Source organism: Vombatus ursinus, unplaced genomic scaffold, assembly GCF_900497805.2.
Source record: "Vombatus ursinus unplaced genomic scaffold, bare-nosed wombat genome assembly UNPS02014773.1, whole genome shotgun sequence".
In the NCBI taxonomy this organism is placed as follows: Eukaryota; Metazoa; Chordata; class Mammalia; order Diprotodontia; family Vombatidae; genus Vombatus; species Vombatus ursinus.
Window position 1 is genome coordinate 37,382,339 of NW_020954551.1, and position 20,664 is coordinate 37,403,002.

The 20,664-nt window shown below is 44.4% G+C and overlaps 1 protein-coding gene across 4 annotated transcripts in view; it reads left to right on the forward strand.

Moving 5' to 3' along the window:
• The window catches only part of IFT122 (intraflagellar transport 122), a 75,197-nt gene that overhangs the window by 25,836 nt on the left and 28,697 nt on the right, over nt 1-20,664 (forward strand). For all 4 annotated transcript variants that reach the window (XM_027863831.1, XM_027863830.1, XM_027863829.1 and 1 more), the window contains 8 exons: nt 1,316-1,391; nt 4,301-4,492; nt 4,690-4,828; nt 5,783-5,985; nt 6,861-6,998; nt 10,728-10,892; nt 13,714-13,911; nt 17,662-17,802. In XM_027863831.1, the coding sequence (XP_027719632.1) occupies nt 1,316-1,391; nt 4,301-4,492; nt 4,690-4,828; nt 5,783-5,985; nt 6,861-6,998; nt 10,728-10,892; nt 13,714-13,911; nt 17,662-17,802 (1,252 nt within the window). The remainder of the gene's footprint in view (nt 1-1,315; nt 1,392-4,300; nt 4,493-4,689; nt 4,829-5,782; nt 5,986-6,860; nt 6,999-10,727; nt 10,893-13,713; nt 13,912-17,661; nt 17,803-20,664) is intronic.

A 20,664-nucleotide genomic window follows, 5' to 3' on the forward strand; every position in this document is an offset into this window, starting at 1 on the left:
TAGAAATGCACATCCAGTTCTGTAAAATGGGCTGATTATTTTCTTCTCAGCACCGGGCCCATGATTTTTTTTTTTTTTTTTTTTTTTGGTGAGGCAGTTGGGTTAAGTGACTTGCCCAGGGTCACACAGCTAGTAAGTGTCAAGTGTCTGAAGCCAGATTTGAACTCAGGTCCTCCTGACTCCAAGGCCAGAGCTCTACCCACTATGCCACCTAGCTGCCCCAACGCCCATGAGTTTAGTAGCCGCCACCTGGCCAATTATGGTGCCTTTGGGATTATTTATAGAGTGCCAGTGGAAAGGCGCCCTCCAGGTGGCGATAGCAGAGAGAAGCTAGACTAGCGCACAGCTCAGCCCGTGTTACTTTTCTAGTCATGACGCAGCCCTCTGGCTTTCCCAGAACTGCCGTCTCCTCCATTGATGCCGTTGTCCTTTTGTAGTCTGTTGTACTCGTGGGCCTCTGGTCTTTTAGGCCAGTGCTTTCTCCTCCCCATCCAGAGGTGGTTTCAGCTCTCCAGGGCTACTCTAGGTATTCTTAAGGGGATCCGTATGTTGGGCCTACTTACTGCAAATGATTTTTTCCTGAAAGTGTAAAATGACTTTTATTAATTTGTCCCTGATGAGGTTCAATTTCTGAAATAATATTACATCTTCAAAGGGCCTAATTACCCTTCTGTTAGCTCTAGCTAGCGATCTATCTGTGGTTAAAATGCAATGAGAGAATCATCTAAGTTTCAGATTTTAATCCTTACTCTGTTAAGAAGGAGAGGAAGAATTGGGAAAACTTCTGTTGATTAAAAAATAGATGGCCTGGATTTTCCCACTCTTCCTTGTTTACAGAAGACCTACTTCCTAGCTCCTTGTTTTACCACCTTCCCCAAAAAGTTACTGAATTTAAGGAGAAATATAAAGGTCCTAGGTTTTTTGAAAATAAAGTTACTAGGTCTGTAGTGCTTTGAAATCCTGCATTCCATAAACTATGTTCCCTGAGAAAATCCTTGGTTATACCCTTTTATCCCCAGGCTACACTGGCTCTGACTGTGGTAGGACCCGACAAAGGGAGCCCCGGGTAAAGGATATTCAATTAAACAATGGTTCCCGGGGGGAGTACTAACCTTGCCTCATCTTTACTACATTAGACTGATTGATGTACTGTGCTCTATAGCAGCAGCCTTTGGTTCCTGTAGAATTGTGCAGTGTTTGGCCCCTTGCAGCCAGCAACTGTATCTTCTCCTTCCTGGTGTTTCTGAATCCCATAGGAATACATGCATCAACAGGCCATCGCCCCGCATGACCCTTTTTGTCTTTTGTTGATTAGAGATGAACATAATGACATCCTGGCTGTGGCTGACTGGGGGCAGAAACTCTCCTTCTACCAGCTGAGTGGCAAACAGGTTGGTGTCGGATCCACAGGAAATCTAGCTGTTCTCCTCACATCAGTGCTACGTTCTCTCCCTCGGAGATGTTTGCTTTTGGGGTTCTAACTCTGGCTGAACGTTGACCCACCTGGTTCTTCATTCATCACACACTGTGTGAGTTCAGAGCATTGTGCCAAGGCGTGGTAGAACTTGACAAGTCAGGCCAGCTCCTTTGTGGGTCTGAGTGAGCACCTTTCCTTCCTACTGGAAGGCTTCCTACTCCAAATCCTCCTCCTTTGTGGTGGTTTTCTTGTCTCTTTTTGTTTCTTGAGTTCTCATTTCTTAGTCTGACTGAGAGAGCAGGGGCAGGTGGAGTCTCCTGTTCATCAGGCCATGCCTTCCTTTTGGTCTTATTTCCACAAGTGCTAGGTTTTCCTGGCTCCACCAAAGAGGTGTTTTTTTGAGTGTCTTTTATGAGCAAACCAATGTGCTAGACACGGAGGAAGGAAGGAATAGCCCCTCTCCTTGAGGAGTTTGCAGTGTGTTTGGAGAAAGAAGGTGTACACGTGTGAAACATTTAAGTCGTAATGTGAGGAGCATATGATTGCTCCAGAAGTGTTATGAATTGTAAGTACTATAGATATTCAGAGGAAGGGGGAGGTCAGTCAGTCAACAAGCATTTATGAAGCCTTTACTGTGGAGCAGGCACTGAGGTAAGCATTGGCATGCAAAGACAGGCAAAAATACCAGCAGGGGGCTCATGTTCTAATGGGGTGGGGAGATAACATGCAAAAATTATATGTACAAGATATATATAGATAAATAGAGGGTACTCTCCAAGCAAAGACATTAGTAACTGAGGGGGCTCAGGAACGCCTCCTGCAGAAGGTGGGATTTGGATTGAGTCTTCAAGGAAGGCAGGGAGCTAAGAGGCAAAGGCAAGGAGAGAGTACCAGTGTGCAGGCAGGCCTCCATGAAGTGCTGGACACAAGGAATGGGAAGTACGCCAGTGAGCCTGAATTGTAGGGTTGTGGTGGAGAGTAAAGATGGAGAGGTCAGAGGGGGCCAGGCCAAGAAGGGCTTTGAAAGCCAAAGAGGAGTTTCATGTTTGTTCTTGGAGATGCTTGGGAGCCATGGGAATCTCCTGACTGGCTACTGGGGAAGGAGTCAGACCTGCACTTCTGGGAGATCATTTTTTTTTAAATTTATTTTGATTTATCAACAATCATTTCCATATGCTTTTGACTTTAAAATTTTTCTCCCCCCTCCTCCCCACCAAGACAGCTCACAATCTGATATAGGCTCTCTCTCTCTCTCTCTCTCTCTCTCTCTCTCTCTCTCTATATATATATATATATATATACATATATATACATTCTTATTAAACATATGTTCACATTAGTGATGTTGTAAGTAAAAATTAGAACCAATAGGAGAAACCACAAGAAAGAGAAAACAAAACACAACGGAAGAAAAAAAATAGCAAATAGTATGCTTCGATCTGCATTCAAACTCCATAGTTCTGTCTCTGAATGTGGATAGCATTTTCCATCATGAGATCTTTGGAGATGTCTTAGATCCTTGTATTGCTGGGAAGGGTTAAGTTTATCACTATTAGTCATCACACAACGTGGCTGTTATTGTGTACAATGTTCTCTTGGTTCTGCTCATTTCACTCAGCATCAGACCATACAAGTCTTTCCAGGTTCATTTCTTGTTTATCATTTCTTGTAGCACAATAGTATTCCATCACATTCATATTCCACAGCTTGCTCAGCCATTCCCCAATTGATGTGCATCCCCTCAATTTCCAATTCTTTGCCCCCACAAAAAGAACTGCTATGAATATTTTTGTACATGTGGGTCCTTTTCCCATTTGTATGATCTCTTTGGGATATAGCCCTAGAAGTGCTATTCCTGGGTCAAAGGGTATGCACATTTTTATAGTCCTTTGGGCATAGTTCCAAATTGCTCTCCAAAATGGTTGGATCATTTCACAACTCCACCAACAATGCATTAGAGTTCCAGTTTTCCCACATTTTCTCCAACATTTATCATTTTCCCGTTTTCTCATGTTGGCCATTCTGATAGGTGTGATGTGGTACCTCAAAGTTGTTTTGATTTGCATTTCTCTAATCAAGAGTGATTTAGAGCATTTTTTCATATGACTATAGATGGCTTTCATTTCTTCATCTGAGAACTGCCTTTTCATATCCTTTGACCATTTATCAATTGGGGAATGACTTGCATTCTTATAAATTTGACTTAATTATCTATATATTTTAGAAATGAGGCCCTTATCAGAGAGACTGGTTGTAAAAATTCTTTCCCAATTTTCTATCTTCTTTCTAATCTTAGTTGCTTTGGCTTTGTTTGTACAAAAACTTTTCAATATAATGTAATCAGAATTATCCCTTTTGCTTTTTGTAATGCTCTCTGTCTCCTGTTTGGTCATGAATTCTTCTGTGCTCCATAGTTCTGATAGGCAAACTATTCCTTGCTTGGGAGATTATTTTTTACTGAATAGATCAGAGAACACCCATGGATGAGGAGGACTGAAGGAAATTAGAATTTGGATATGTGGAGGAGAGAAATGAGTATTTTAAGGAGGGGAAACCTTCAACAAATACTTGAAGTTCTTGGGAATGATGTGTTGGAAAGCAGGCTAGACTTGAAATCAGTAGAAGGACTTAAATCCCAAAGACCTGGCTTTGATCCTTACTCTCTATATGATGGGGTCACATCACTTTAGCTCAGTTTCCTTATTTGTGAAGTGAGGACAATAGTGCTTGTGCTCCCTATATACCTCACAGGGTTTTTAATGGAAGTGCTTTGTAAACCTTCAAGTACTATATAAATTTGTTCTTCCTTTTGTGCCATGTCACATGGAGATTGTGATTTAAGAAATAGTCTTTTTTTTTGCCTGTGATTTTTTTTCCCTTTAGGTTGGGAAGGATAGGTCGCTGAACTTTGACCCTTGCTGCATTAGCTATTTTACCAAAGGAGAATATATTTTGCTTGGAGGTTCAGACAAACAAGTCTCTCTCTTCACCAAAGATGGAGTGCGTCTTGGGACCATAGGGGATCAGAATTCCTGGGTGTGGACGTGTAAAGTTAAACCGGATTCCAATTATGTGGTAAGAAGGGAAATTTATTCTATAGGGCTCCACCCTCAAGTAGATATTGAATAAATATGTATATATATTTGCTTCCATCTATGTTAATGCAATCAAGTGATTATAATAGATAATACTTGAAGACTCTGTGCAGAGAATAGTAGACCAGACCCTTAACATACAGGGATCTTAGAATTCTCATCTTTCCTTCTTTTTAGGTGATTGGCTGCCAGGATGGAACAATTTCCTTCTATCAACTTATTTTTAGCACAGTTCATGGGCTCTATAAGGATCGTTATGCCTATAGGGACAGCATGACTGATGTGATTGTCCAGCACCTGATCACAGAGCAGAAAGGTAGGAGAAACCATGTGGATAAAACGCATGTGGATTGACACACCCAAGAAGGAAAGTTTGCTGGAGAAAACTGTAGTCAGGTCAGGAGACTTGACATTCAGTGCCCGTATCTCTTCATTGGAAAGATGTGGAAGAGATGGTGCTGATGGTGCAGCCTTCAGAATGGGCAGCCTGCAGTCTTGCACCCTTTCCACTAGAGGTCAGTCTCTTTCAGGATTTCAAGAGTATTTCCATACTCTAGTAGATGGTGGTTTTGTTAGGAGGCTGCCCAGAAACAGTTGTCTTTGGGGCCTGCTGTGGGTATGATGAGGGGTTTAAGACTGATCCCAAAGTGTCGAGGTGTTTTGAGTAGACTTACGCTTGGATGTTTTGACTAGTGTAGACCAGCAGGTATAGTCCATACCCACTCAGTGGAGAGGTCGCCTGGTAGGCCAGAGTTTGAGATCCAGTTTTGCCGCTTTCTGGTCTTGTGACTCAGGGCAAGTCATTTCCCACCATGAGCTCCAGTCTCCTCACCTGCCCAATGGAGATGGCCACGATTAGGCTGCTGACCTTACAAGGTGGTGAAGCTCCAATGAGAGCTGAGCTCTTTGTGCACTGTGACGTACTCTCCAGCGTAAGAGTTCTGGAGTTGTCCTGGAGTGCTAAGTGTGCATCTCTTTGTGGGTAACAGTTAGTCAGTCATACCTAGAAACAAAGTTGTTGGGAGCTACAGAACCATGGGAGTCTGGTCTGGCCCCTCAGGCAGTCTCCCCTTCCCTGACTGCCCAGCACACAATGCTCAATCTCTTATCATCTGCCACTAACAACTTACCATAGCCAACTAGCCTAGAAGGCCCCATTGTCATGGCCTGTGGCATGCAGGCAGAGAGATTTCCCTGCCTTCTGCGTTACCTCCAGCGGCCTCAGAGAGAAAGAAGCGCGACACCAGACTCCTTTTTTCTTTCTTGACAGTTCGGATCAAGTGCAAAGAGCTTGTGAAGAAAATCGCCATCTACAAAAACCGGCTGGCTATCCAGCTGCCAGAAAGGATCCTAATCTACGAGTTATATTCTGATGACTCCTCAGACATGCATTATCGCGTTAAGGAGAAGATCGTCAAGAAATTTGAGTGTAACCTATTGGTGGTGTGCTCAGATCACATCATCCTCTGCCAGGTCTGGTGGTGGGTGTGTGTGTGTGTGTGTGTGTGTGTGTGTGTGTGTGTGTGTGTGTGGTGGTGGGGGTGTGTGTGTGTGTGTGTGTGTGTGTGTGTGTGTGTGTGTGTATCCATCCCCAGTGAATAATGTTTTTGATCCATGTGTCTATTCTAGGTTTCTCCCAAGGGTCTGATTTCAGCTCAGGGTTTTTAAGTGGGTGCTATTGGTTAAAACTTTTCAATTTCCAGAGAATCTTCACATCAGATACTGCTTGAAATAAGCAAGATGGTGATTGGGACCTGAAGATCTTTTTGTAATGCAGAAAATTTTGTTTTAATGGGATTTGACATATAACTGTAAGAATATGAATTAGTAACACAAGAAATTAAGGTTAATTTGTATTTCCACATGGATTTTTTGCACGTGCGTGTGCACATGTTTGTGTGTGTGTGTGTGTGTATACAACCTAAAAATGACAATTAAAGCTTAATTAATGCCCATTAGGTATTCAAGGAAAGAATTCTCTTGCTTCCTAGCGAATGGTCATAGCTCACAGCTGTTGACCAAAAAGTGACTTTTTTTTTTTTTTGACCAAATTTTTGGTCATTTTTGGACCAAATGTTAAGTGACATTTGGGGATGCTTTGGAAGGAGGAATGCCTAGATTCCTAACAGTAGAGTTGGGTTTGGGTTCAATTGGAATAAAATGGAGAAAATCTTTCGTAAGTCAGAAATTATTACTACAGGATGAAATATTTCTGTTGCAATATTTCTTTAAAATCCAGAGCTTTATGGGAGACTTAGGGATGCCTCTGGTCATAGGCTAACTTCCTTGGTTAGGACCAGCAGTATCTGTTTTGTTAAATGTCCCTGTGAATAATGTTTGGTTTCTAGGAGAAAAGGTTGCAGTGCTTGTCTTTTGGAGGTGTAAAAGAGAGGGAGTGGCAGATGGAGTCCCTTATTCGTTACATCAAGGTGATTGGAGGCCCGCCTGGAAGAGAAGGCCTCCTAGTTGGCCTGAAGAATGGTCAGGTGAATGTTTGCCTCTTGAGTTTGTGTGGTGAGGGCATCCATGTGCCTGGTAGTCTGTACGCTAGTTTACATAGCCTCGGATAGCCTTGACACCAACGTAGGTTTCAGCGAGCTGTTAAAAGCTCTCATCTTTTCCAGGGGCATGGCAGAAGGGAACCAAGAGTGTGGCTTTGTGCACCAAGGAGCCTGAGGGACAGCATTTCCTAATCATCAGCCCAGTGGAAGAGCATACTTCAAATTCTTGGCATATTCACACACCAGGGGAATTGTCATTGCAACCACTGAGCTGGAGTAGTCAGAAATGGATTAGGTTACTGAAGGTCACCCAGAAATGGGAGCTTTATTAATGCCTTGCAGGGGGGAAGGAGATGGAGAGAGAGAGAGAAACTGTGACTTAGGTCACATTCATATGAGTGAAATGAATGGATCTTAGTTAGAGTCTTAGGTCATACTCATAACTTGCAACAAAAGGCTTGTAGCATAGCTCTTACGCTTGAAAAATGATTGACGTAGCTACCCGCACAGCTCACTTGGCCTTAATGATCGATGTTGTCCGAGAGCAGAACGCTGGCTTTGTGGTCCCTGCTCCTACATATACCTGGAGCTGAGCCTTCATCCTCCCTCCAGGGGCAAAAACCAAAACAGAAAATGGAGGTTCTGCCTATTGCTGGGGCATGATGACCTAGTTATGCCCGTAGGAATCCGCACCAGTCAGAATTTAGATGCCCTTCAGTGCCCATCTGGTCCAAGCTGAACGTGAAAGTAATCTTTACCATAACTAGGTGGAGAGGGAAAGCCCCCTCCCTCACAAGGTCAGACTTGACTTCTTTGACATTTCTCTTTGACATTGTTTCTGATCCTGCCTCGGGGCCAAACAGAATCAGTCTCCTCCCTTTTCCACTTGACCACCCTTCAGCAATCCTGGAACACAGCTTTTCTCTCTCCCTTAAGTCTTCCCCAGGCTAGTCCCCAGTCCTTCAGCTAGTAGACTTAGGAGTCTCTGCCCTCCTGATTGCTCTCTTCTGATATTCTCTGGCTTATCAACATCCTTGAACTGTGGTGCCCAGACCTGAATGAGGGCTTCCAGATCTTTCAGACCAATTATTGTCTGACTGTGGTGCCAGGCACTTGGGAAGAGGGAGACTTTGCATTTTCCTGTATTGAATTCGTCTTGTTAGACTTAGCCCAATGCTCTCATCTGTCAGGATCTTTTCAGATCCCGACTCTTTTGTCCAGCATGTTAGCTGTCCCTCCAGCTTTGTTATCTGCAAATGGGTTGAGCCAATAGAATGATTATAATCCCCGTAAAAGAAAAATGACATAGGTGATTGAATTTTCTGATTCAGAATTACTTCATTGAGAAGCTATGATCAGATGAGGAACTAAGCAGGACTCAGGCCTGGAATATAGTCGTTAGAATTTGGGAGTTAGTCAATATTAGTTTCTCCTTTGTAAAAAAAAAGTTTGTATACACGCTACTTCATCCTGCAAATTGCTCCTCCAGCTGTGGCTGTACCCCTGGACGGCTCTGTCCTGGACCTTCTTCTCTTTTTACATGACAGGTGGTGCAGTGGGTAGCATTCTGGACCTAGGGTCAGGAAGACCTGAAGTCACATCTGCCCTCAGACCCTTACTAGCTATGTGACAGGGGGCAAGTCACCTCACCCCCTTTGCCTCAGTTTCCTGTTCTGTAAACAGCACCTGCCTTGCAGTTTTTTTTGTGGGGATCAAATGAGATAATAATTGTAAAGTACTTAGCATAGTGCCTGGCACATCATATTATGTAAATGTAAGCTGTTATAATAGTACTAATAATAATATTATTATTTTTATCTGTACTCTGTCACTTATTGGTCTCACTGGCTCCCATAGTTTAATTGTCATCTCTATGTAGACGACTTGCAAAGCTATATATGTGAAGGTTATACTTACAGTCCTGGAAGCATCTCAAACCCATAATGTCCAAAATAGAGCTCATTATCTTCCCTGACCCCCCAAATCCACTCCTCTTCCAACCTTCCCTGTTTCTGTCGAGGGTAGCACCATCCTGATGGCGGTTGGTGGTACAGTGGATACAACTGTGGGCTTGGAGTCAGAAAGGCTCCTGTTAGACCTGACTCTAAATCCAACCTCAGATACTTATTATCTGTGTGATCCTGGGTAAGTCACTTAACCTTTGTTTGCCTCTGTTTCTTCAGCTGTCAAAAGGAGATAATAACAGCAGCTCTCATAGGATTGTTGTGAGGATTGAATGAGATATTTGTAAAAAGCACTTGTCACAGTGCCTGGCACATAGTAGGCTTTATATAAATGCTTATTCCCTCCCTTCTCTCCCCTCCTCCTAGTCACTCATGGTCACAACCCTGGGGTTATTCTAGACTCCTCTCGCCACATATATCTAATCAGTCACCATGTCTTATCATTTCTGTTTCCCAGTTCTCTCTCGAATCAGTGTCCTTCTCTGCCGTCATGTAGCCATCCCCCTAGTTTGGGCCTTATTGCCTGTCCCCTGGACTATTGCAGAAATCTTCTACTTGATCTCTGTCTCAAGTCTCTCCCCGCTGCAGTCCGTCCTCACCGGAGCTGCTGAAGTGCAGTTTTGAGCACATCACTTCCCTTCTCAGTAAATGCCAGTGCTCCTTGGTGCCTCCAGGATCACATATAAACTCCCCTGTCTGCCTTTTAAAGCCCTGGCCCTAATCTCCCTGCCCACCCTTACCCCTTCCTCCCCTTCCCACGCTTGACGGTGCAGCCAGACTGGCCGGCTCCCTGCTGCTCACACTCAGCACTGTCACCTTTGCACTGGACATCCCTGAGGCATGGACTCTCCTCCCTCCTCATCTGTGCGTCTTGTCATCTCTCATTTTCTTTAAGACTCAAGTCACGTGCTGCTTTCAACATGAAATCTCTCCTAGCGCCCTCCCTTCCAAATGACCTTGAATAGTGCATGCGTACATGTTCATATATAAATATACGTGCACAACCAAATCTTAAGCTCTCTGAAGGCAGTTAGCCTTTGAGTCTCATCTTTGTATTCTGCATGCTGAATCTCTTGGTGTTGTGAGAATCTTGCACAAATTTGCTCAAAATATAGATGTTCTGAGTGGGGTGTCTGAGAACTTGAAAGCTCAGTTGTGGCCTCCCTGGCAGAGTAGCTTGTGTTTATTAGAGACAAGCAGATGGTCTCATAGATGAGGCTGCCCAAATCTGTTCTGAGGTTAGAAACATCAACCTTATCGTGAGTAGTTACCAAAACCCATGTCGGAAGTCATTGGGGACTTGAACCTTTCCGTGTCAGAAGAAATCATTTGTCGTGATTTTCCGCATGAAAAGGGATCAATTCCATTCAGTTCACAAACATGTACTGGGTTCCTACTAAAGGGGGGGCCTGCTTTGAGCAGGGAAGGATCACTTTTGACTGGAGAAATAGATTCACATCATCACATGTTAGTTTCTGACTAGAATCCCCATGGGATGGAGCGTTTAGCCAGCCAGGACAGAAAACATTTATTCTGAGGCATTAGGGTGACAATTTTGCCGTGAACCCCAATTTTACCTTGTTAATATACAGTATCTTCCCTATGTATGGTAAAGGTGTCCTTGTGCCTGGAGCTCCTTGCGAAATAACAGGAGCCAATTTCCTCTGTGCCAGCGAGCTTATCAGACGTTCCCTGTGGTTAGGGCTTCATTGAAGGCAATGACTAACACTTGTTATTGAAACCTTTCCAGATCCTAAAGATTTTTGTCGACAATCTGTTTGCCATCGTCCTGCTCAAGCAGGCCACAGCCGTGCGGTGCCTGGATATGAGTGCATCCCGTAACAAGTTAGCTGTGGTGGATGAAAACGACACTTGCCTGGTGTATGATATTCATACCAAAGAACTGCTTTTTCAGGTAGGAAATTGGAACAAGTCACTGGGCCAGCCAAAGTCCAAGTGACGACCAGACGGAGAACTGAAGGCCTTTCAATCTTCTTTTCTTTATTTCACAGGGATGTTGTGAGAGTATTCAAGATAATCCCAGTCAAATGATTGAACTCCTTAGGGACAGGCTTTGTTTGCATAGCATCTGATTCTGTTGTGGAGGCAGATTAGTGTGCCAGGGGAGGTGAGGGACAGGCTGGCCAGGTATTCACCAGCTTCCCTCTCCTCCCCCTAGGAGCACTACTGCCCAATTTTTCTCACTCTGCAGATAGCGAGGGCCGGTTTGCGTGAAGCAGGGGACATGGAGAGCTGGGATCATTCCCACTTGACTGTGCTCCTGTTTCCAAATTGCGGAGGAAGGATGGTGATTGCTCTGTCACAAGTCCTTTCTTGTGCCCCTGGAGTTTTCCAGAATTCTGCTGATAGTGGTAGTGGGGCGGAGATAGGTAACAGACCTCCTAATCCAGAAGCTGCTTCCTGTTGCTGTAACTCTTTTATCCCACTGACTTTCTTCTAAGCTAGGGGTAGATCCGAATTCCAGTGTCCTCCCCACCCCCCACTCCCACTTTTACTCCCTGTACTCAATCTACTTTCCTCACCCTCACTCCTGCCCCCAGTCCTTATCTGAGGAATGCAAGCAGCTTGGGAAATTGTATGTCCCATAGGGATTCCCTAGGTCAGGGGGCAGGGGAGTGGTAGAAAGATCAGGTAAAATCTTAGAACTTGCCTTTGGGTATAAAAGATCCTCTGACTACTGTTTTGATTTCTTTTTTTGGTCTCCATAAGGCTCAAGAACCAAGCAGGAAATTTTGAAAAAAAAAAATCCCTTGCTAATTCTGTTTTTATAGTGTATCAACTGTGTATGCAGGACAATTTTTAAAAATTGTATATCCATTTGGAAATGAAAGATGTGATGTTGACAAAGGCCATATGCTTTTTTTTTCCTATCAAACTTTTTTTTCTTATTAAAAATTTATTTTTAACATTCTTTTTTTAAAGTTTTGAGTTCCACTGATCCAACCATTCTGGAGAGCAATTTGGAACTATGCCCAAAGGGCTATAAAAATGTGCATACCCTTTGATCCAGCAATACCATTACTAGGCCTGTATCCCAAAGAGATTATAAAAAATGGAAAAGGACCCACATGTACAAAAATATTTATAGCAGCTCTTTTTGTGGTGGCAAAGAATTGGAAATCGAGAGGATGCCCATTAATTGGGCAATGGCTGAACACATTGTGGTATATGAATGTAATGAAATACTGTTGTGCTGTAAGAAATGATGAGCAGGCCAACTTCAGAAAAACTTGGAAAGACTTATATGGACTGATGGTGAGTGAAGTGAACAGAACCAGGAGAACATTGTACACAGTAGCAGCCACATTGTTCGATTATTAACTATGATAGACATAGCTCTTCTCAGCAATACAATGATCCAAGACAATTCCATAAGACTCATGGTGGAAAATGCTATATACATCCAGAGAAAGAACTATAGAGTCTGAATGCAGATCGAGGCATATTATTTTCTCTTTTTGTTGTTGTTTTTTTCTTTCTGGTGGTTTCTCCCTTTTGTTCTGATTCTTCTTTCACAAGATGACTAATGTGGAAATGTATTTAATATGATTGTACATGTACGATATCAGATTGCTTGCTATCTTGGGGAGTGGAGAGGAAAGGGAGAAAAGGAGAAAAATTTGGAACTCAGAATTTTACAAAAATGAATGTTGAAAACTATCTTTACGTGTAGTTGGAAAAAAATAGTATTGAGGAAAAATTTTTTTGGAGTTCCAAATTCTCTCTTTCCCTCCAGCCCCTCTCTCACCCATTGAGAAGGCAAGCAATATGATATCAATTATACACGTGAATCATGCAAAACATATTTTCATATTAGCCATGTAGCAAAAAGCAAGAAAAATAAAGAGAGAAAATTGTAATTTAGTTTGCACTCAGATTCATTAGTTCCCTCTCTGGAGGTGGATAGAATTTTTTATCAGGAGTCCTTTGGAATTGTCTTTGGTCATTGTCTTGATTAGAGTAGCTAAGTCTTTCACAGTTGATCATCACCTAATATTGCTATTGCTGTGTACAGTGTTCTCCTGGTTCTGCTCACTTCACTTTGCATCAGTTCGTTTAAGTCTTGGCATATTTTTCTGAAAATTCATCATCATCATCATCATTAACTCTTCATCATTTCTCAAAGCACAATAGTACTCCATCACAATCATATACAATAACTTGTTCAGCCATTTCCCAGTTGATGGGTGTCTCCTTAATTTCTGATTCTTTGCTACCATAGAAAGAGCTGCTATAAATATTTTATACACATTGGTCCTTTTCCTTTTTCTTTGCTCTCTTTGGTATACAGACCTAGTAGAGATAATGCTGGGTCAAAGGGTATGTACAGTTTTATAGCCTTGCGTTCTCCAGAATGGTTGGACCAATTCACAACTCCACCAACAGTGCGTTAGTGTCCCTTTTTTTCTTCATCCCCTCCAGCATTTGTCATTTCTGCTAGATGTGAGGTAGTACCTCAGTTGTTTTAATGTGTATTTCTCTAATCAATAGTGATTTAGAGCATTTTTTTATATGACTATAGATAGCTTTGATTACTTCTTCTGAAAACTGCCTGTTCATATCACTTGACCATTGATCAGTTAGGGAATGGCTCTTATTTTTTACAAATTTGGCTTAGTTCCCTATATATTTGAGAAATGAGCAGGCCACATTCTCTCTAGGGAAAAGCGCTTAGTGTGGATGTGATTTCGCGATCATTGTCCTGTGTCTCGTAGGAGCCGAATGCTAACAGTGTGGCCTGGAACACTCAGTGTGAGGACATGCTCTGCTTCTCTGGAGGCGGCTACCTCAACATCAAAGCCAGCAACTTCCCCGTGCACCAGCAGAAGCTCCAGGGCTTCGTCGTGGGCTACAATGGCTCCAAGATCTTCTGCCTCCATGTCTTTTCCATGTCGGCCGTGGAAGTGCCCCAGGTAACGTATCAGTCAGCGCCATGTGCCAGATGCTGTGCTGGTCCTGCCCTCTGCAAGCTTACCTTCTGTTAGAGGAGACAACATGTAGCTGTCAATGTGTGGACAAAATAATTTTAAGGCAATTTTAAGATTGTGGGAGGGGGATGGTCACCAGCAACTATAAACCCGATAAAACAGACCCCACGGCTGGGTTTTTTATTTTGGAGGTGGGGATGGTGAGTAGAGAAATGAGAGAATAAGCATTTATATAGCGCCTGTGTTCCAGGCACTGTGCTAAGTGCTTTTCAAATAATATGTCATTTGATCTTCTTAACCACCTGAGAGGTAAATGCTGTTATTATCATCTCCATTTTACAGTTGAGGAAACTGAGGCAAACAGGGGTGAAGTGACTTGCCCAGCTAGTCAGTGTCTGAGGCAGGATTTTATCTCAGGTCTTCCTTACTCCAGGCCCAGCGTCCTATCCACTGTGCCACTTAACTGCCCCTTGTAGAGAGGGGCAGAGAAGTGAAAGGAGAAGTTGGGGTGATAGGGAAGAGGTTGGAAAAAGAACATCTTGGGGAGAAGGCAACTTCCAATGAAAAGTAGAATTTTCAAATCTAATCCTGTTGAACTGTATTTCTGGAGGTTCTGATGTGTGGCATGAGGGCAGGGAGCAGATGAGAAGTGACAGAAACCGAATAGTTCGAGAAGGAAGACCCTCTTGCTCCGTCCTTTTGGCCTGCAGGGAGGAGCTGAGTGGAGGGTCGGGTTTTCTCTCTGTGCTGAAGCCCTCCACAGGGTCACTGCCCCAGGCGCCACAGCCAGCTTGGCTGACGCAGCACAACCACTGGGGCCTGGGGAGAGAAACCTCAAGACAAAGGCCCTTTATCCCCTGCCTCGCCTCCAGCCAGCCTGTGGGGTGGCCGGAGAGGAGGGTGAAAGCCTCAGAATCACTCGGGTGGTTTCTGGTTTCCTCTTGAAATGTGCATCCTCTTGGGCAATAGTTAGTTTGTTAGGGCAGCTGGGTGGATCAGCAGACCTGGAGTGTGTTTGATGAAGGAGGAGGGCTCTCAGGGTGGTGAGTCAGAGAGTCCGTCATGTAGTTCAGGGGATATTTATTTTATTTTAAAAATTGTCCTAACTGGAACCCCAGACCATCCTGGCTGTTTATCGTTCATATGGAGTGCTGAGTGAGCATACGAGTGCGTTCTCATACCAGCCTTGTGCTGGGAGTAGGGACACAAGAAGGATGAGATGCAGCTTCAGACACCGGGGACTAATTGGAGAGCTGAGACATGGGCGAGCAGAACAGTTGGGTATTATGAGACGCAAGCACTCCAGGAGCTCACACGCGAGGTCTCTGAGGGCTTTGGGAGGGATGAGAATAAGATCGAGTAGGAGGGCATTTCAGGTGGAGACAGGATGAGTATGGCCTATTCCAGTAATGGTGAGATATGGGACTGACTCAAATCAGAGAGTCATGAAAAATGAGGTTTGATAGGAGGGGGTGGTGTGCCAGGTGGAGGAGTTTGGTCTGGATTTCTTTCATAGGCAGGAGGCGGGGGGAGACAGTTATAATAATAATAATAATAATAATAACAGATAAAAGCTAGCATTAACTGGTGCTTTAAGGTTTGCAAAGCACTTTTTAAGTTAGTTTATTTGATCCTCACAACAACCCTGCAAAATAAGTGCTTTTGTTACTCCCATTTCACAGATGAGGAAACTGAGGCAAAGAGAGGTTAAAGTGTCTGAAGCAGGATTTTAATTTGGGTCTCCCTGCCTCCACATCCAACACTCTGCTGACTGTCTCTTGTGCCAGGCTTTGAGTTTGTGATATATGAGGATGGGTTAAAAGAGCTGGGCGGGCTGGCTTGGAGAAGAGAGGAGAACCTCTGGAGTCTTGTTAATTGTCTTCCAGTATCTGAAGGGTCTTGTGAAAGAGTCATTCTGCTTGTGCTCTTTGGCCCCTGAGGGCAGGATGAGGAGCAGACATAGATGGCTAAGGACCCATTCAGGCCTCGTGTGAGGAGAGGCTTCCTCCCCATTCCTCCCCATTGCAGCTCTCTCTGGGGGAGGAGTGGGCTCCTCGTAGTGGGGGCCTGAAGGAGTGTTTGTCAAGGAAGCTTTAGGGGTGACGCGTTCACATGTGGCTTGGGCGGGAATCGTCCTTGAGCTCTCTCCCCTCTGAAGCCCAGGGGCTCTGTGAGCTCCCAGAGGCTTTGAGCAGGATACTGGCCTGCTCAACATGGCGCTCTGAGACCAATGCAGCAGCGGGTGACTGGATGGATGTGGAGTGAGAGAACTGGAGCCAGGGAGGCGAGTTAGTAGGTGATTGAAGAAATACAGGCGTGAAGGAATAGGGGCCTGAATGTTGAAGGATGAAAGTAAGATTGGAGATAAGATCAATCAGTCATCCAATTAGCTTTAGGGTAGAAGAATCACTAGGGCTTTTACTAATTAAATAGGTAAGTGAAAGAGACCGGGGATCAAAAATACCTGCAGTTTTGAGCTTAGATCCCTCGAAATAAGGTTGGCTTCAATGACAGAAATGAGGGCCAGGCTGGAGACAAAATGGGGAGCTCCGTTTTAGAAGTATGTAGTTTGACTTGATGGCAGGACTTACAAGTGGAAACGCTCAGTAAGATGTTTGGAGATGTGGAACTCCTGGGGGAGATGTCAGGGCTGCAGAGAGAAACTTTAGAGTTGTCTATGAAGAGGTAAAAGCTCTGAGTTTTCCCAAGACTGAAGATTAAACCTTAAGAAGTTAGTAGATTAGGAAGTGGGAGAAGGGAGAAGGGCCAGCCAAAGAAAACCTAGTGGTCAGAGAGCTTGGAGAGTCGAACACCATGGGAGTGCAGAATGACTGCTTGCCGAATGTCATAAGGGCATCCGTGTTGCAGGGAGGCTTGGCCTGCATCCCTTGTTTCCGAGGTCCCTCCAGCTCTATGAGTCTGATTCTCTGAGGTGAGAATCTCATTAAGGGAGGGCCTGGCCAGAGATGCCAGGTGCTCCCGGGGGCACAGAGAGCATGAGGACTCAGACAAGGCCATCAGATTTCTACTCCACATGTCAAGCAGAGGCCGGCCAGCATGACAGAGGCATGAGGACCCGTCACATCCCTGTTGAGCTGCAGTACAAGTCAGGCAGTATGGATCCCCATTTCCATTTCTGACTTGGCTCCGTAACCCGGGATAAGGCACTCAGCTTGGCTGTGCTTTCTGCTCTTCCTGCAAAAGAGGGGTGCACTTCCTTGGATGTGCCTCTTGCCTCCTAAAGCTGTTATTAAGGCATCAGAGATGCAGAGGACGGCATAGGACCTCCAGGTCGGGAGTCTGGATTTGTATCCTGTCCATACCATTGTCTGTGTGACCTTTGCTAAGTCATTTAACATTTTGGGGCCTGTTTTCCCTTTCTGCAAAATGAGACTCACACCACCTTTACGAGGATGATGAGAAATATTTCAATAAGCATTTAATAAGTGCCTGCTATGTGCCAGGCACTGTGTTAGCTCCGGGGATGCAGATAAGAAAAAGATAGTTCTTGCCCTCAAGGAGCTTAGAAAAATTAAATATACATATAAAAATGCTTTGAATTCTTGAGGAGGCAAAATGTAAACACATGCATTACTTCTGTTATGGCTATTATTTGTAATTAAATGATTGAACTCCTGTGAAGAAAGACAGTCTTGTAAATGTTACTCTTGTCTTAATTCTGAAAACAGCCTTTTTCTTTCCCTTTTGACAATTGTCCTCAATGAAAACCTGCAGTCTGCCCCAATGTACCAGTACCTGGACAGAAAAATGTACAAAGAAGCCTACCAGATTGCTTGCTTAGGTGTGACGGATGCAGACTGGAGAGAGCTGGCCATGGAGGCTTTAGAAGGGCTGGAATTTGAAACAGCTAAGAAGGTAAAGTATTTAACAGAATGTCAGAGGTCTCGATCTGCTGCCTGCTGGACCATTTACAGCATTAAATCCACGTGGTATTTGATGGGTTTTCAATGGAACCCTTATGAAATGAGGCCAGCTTTCTTCACATGGTACTAAATGTGGATGCAGAGACTGTTGTGTCCTTAGCTTGCACAAGAAAAATGTCCTTGCTCCCTGCTTAGCTTCAGAGCAGCAGAAGTATAATTCATGCGTTTGAATCACTTTGTTGTTTGCTTGCTTAGGAAATATTAAGAAATAGCTTTTTTAGAAAAAAGCTGTCCAAGTTTGTTGTCTTCACTTCCTCTCCTCTCACTTCTCCACCTCTGGTAGTCTGGCTTCTGACCCATCCCGGATGAGCACCTTTCTCTCCACCGTGGCCAGTGATCTCTCAGTTGCCAAATCCGATGGCCTTTTCTCAGTGCTCATCCTTCATGACTGTCCAGGAGGACTTGACACTAGTGACCACCTTCACCTCCCAGACACTCTTCTCTTCCCTTGGGTTTTCATGGTACTGGTCTCTCTTGGTTCCCTTTCTACTGGTCAGATTGCTCCTTGGCCTCCTTTCTGGTTCATCATTCATATCCCCTCCTATAACTATGTGCATTCTCCAAGGCTCTGTCCTGGGGCCTCTTCTCTTCGTGTTCTCTTTCACTCGATGACCTCATTAGCTCCCAATTATGTCTCTGCAGATGATTCCCAATCTCTGTATCCAGCCCTAGTCTCTCTGCTGAGCTCTAGTCCTGTGTCACAGTCAAACTGGGGGTCCTGTGGGCATCTCCAACTCAGGAGGTCCCAAGCAGAACCCGTCTTTGCCCCCAGACCTGCCTCTCGTGAATTCCTTGTTTCTCTTGAGGTGCCAGAATTCTTCTGGCTACTCAGGTTGGTGACCTTGGAGTCATCCTCAGCCCTTCACTGCCCCTCAGTCCTGCCATATGTGCTCAGGTGACAGGCCTTATCATGTCTGCCTCCACAGTAGCTCATGCCTCCATCTTCTCTCCACTCACAGAGCTGCTGACCTTGTTCAGGCCCTTGTCACCTCTCTCAGATGAACTCTTAACAACCTCCTCAGTGGTCTCCCCTGTCTGATCCATCTTCTGCACAAGGACCAAATAAGGTTCCTAAAGCATCGTTCTGACCACATTAGCTCCGTGCTCCAGAAGCTCCCATGGCTCCCTTTTGCCTCTAGGGCCAAATACAGTGTTCTCTTCTTAGCATTCAAAACTTTTCACCATCAGACTCCAGCTTACCCTTCCAGATTGATTTGCATTTCTCCCTTTTCCAGCCAAACAGGGACTTGTGTGAAGACTCACATAAACTGTCTCCTTCCTGGGCACATTTGCCCTTCAGTACAGGCCATGATGGAAGGGTAAATACCCAGATAAAGAGTTCTCACTATGGTTTGTCCCAATTCAGCAGCTGTGGAGTCAGTGGAAGGACTTCCCCCAAAACCAGGAACATAGTTTCCCTTTTATCACCGCCCTGTAAACCCTGGATTTAGAGTGGTTTTTATTAAGCTAGTAACTTGTCTGTAGATTATAAAACTTGATCACTTTGTCCCAGAGCCCTGTAGACCTTCCTTGTTCAGCCTCACAGAGTGAAGATGGTGTATTTAGGGGTTAGTGCAAGGATATCAAAGTGCCTACGATGCCTTACACATGGTAGGTACTTGATAAATGTTCATGAGCTTGAATTGTTGAAACTAGAAATGGTGGTGGGGGGTGGGGTGGCCCAGAAGCCCTCTGGTGATGGCTGTATTGTCCACTAGATGTCAGAGAAGAGCTGCTTTCTGAAAGGTCCTGCCTCCTCATGGACTTTGTTCAGGGTCTCCATGCCCCTGCCTCTGTACCTGGGATGGTAAACACTGGGATAGAATTATGGAAGGTGTCTTCCCACTTAAAACCCTGAGATCCAGGCAGTTGCTAAGTTTGCAGCTTAGGAAACTGAGGCCAGAGGCAGTAGGCGTAAGCAGAATGTTACTGAGTGATAACAAGTAGGAAGTCCCTCTGGATGTCCCACGGGTCAGTAGTAGAGCCAGCCCCAGCTTCTCCTCTGCCGAGCATCAGGTCAGGTCCCGAGCTCTGAGGAGAGCTTATGTAGTACGTAAGATGGAACATAGAGGGGAGCCTTCCCTGTCAGCTCCAGGGATGATTTCTTCAGGCCTTCTTTGGGCATTTTAGAGTGGAAGACATAATAACAATGATGACAACAACAGTGATGATGGTAATGATAATAATGGCATTTTTATAGTGCTTTAAGGTTTGCAAAGCACTTTGTACAAGATCTGTCTTTTGATCCTGTTAACAGCCTTCTGAGATAGACATTGTCCTCTTTATTTTATACAAACTGAGGCTGAGAGAATTTAAGTGACTTGTCTAGGGTTACAAAGCTAGCAAAGGTGTGAAGCAAGACTCAAACGCTGGCCTTCTAGACTCCCAGCTCTGTTTTGTGCTCAAACTAGCAGCCTCCTGCAGGTGAATAGAAGCCACAGATCGTCACTGTTCTTGCGAACCATTTCAAATCCTAGGGGTTTTTATTGTCCTTAGTTTGTGCCATCCAAATCCAAATGAGGGATTTTAGAGAAACCCTGCTGAATTAGAAAAAGAATGACATGAGAGGTTCTCGATGTTTCTGCCGGTAGAATGGGCTGTGAAATTTTGCAGGCTGAGAAGTGCCTTCAGAAGTCCGTGGGTTAAAGTGACCTGCTTTATTACAGGTCTCAGGCAGGAGCTGAACCATTATGGTCTGTGCAAGGCTCTGTCTCTTGGGGAGTTTGAGTGATAACATTTTTCTCCATTTGCTAGAAACCATCTTTATCTTTTCTGACTTTCTGCCTCTCTCCCT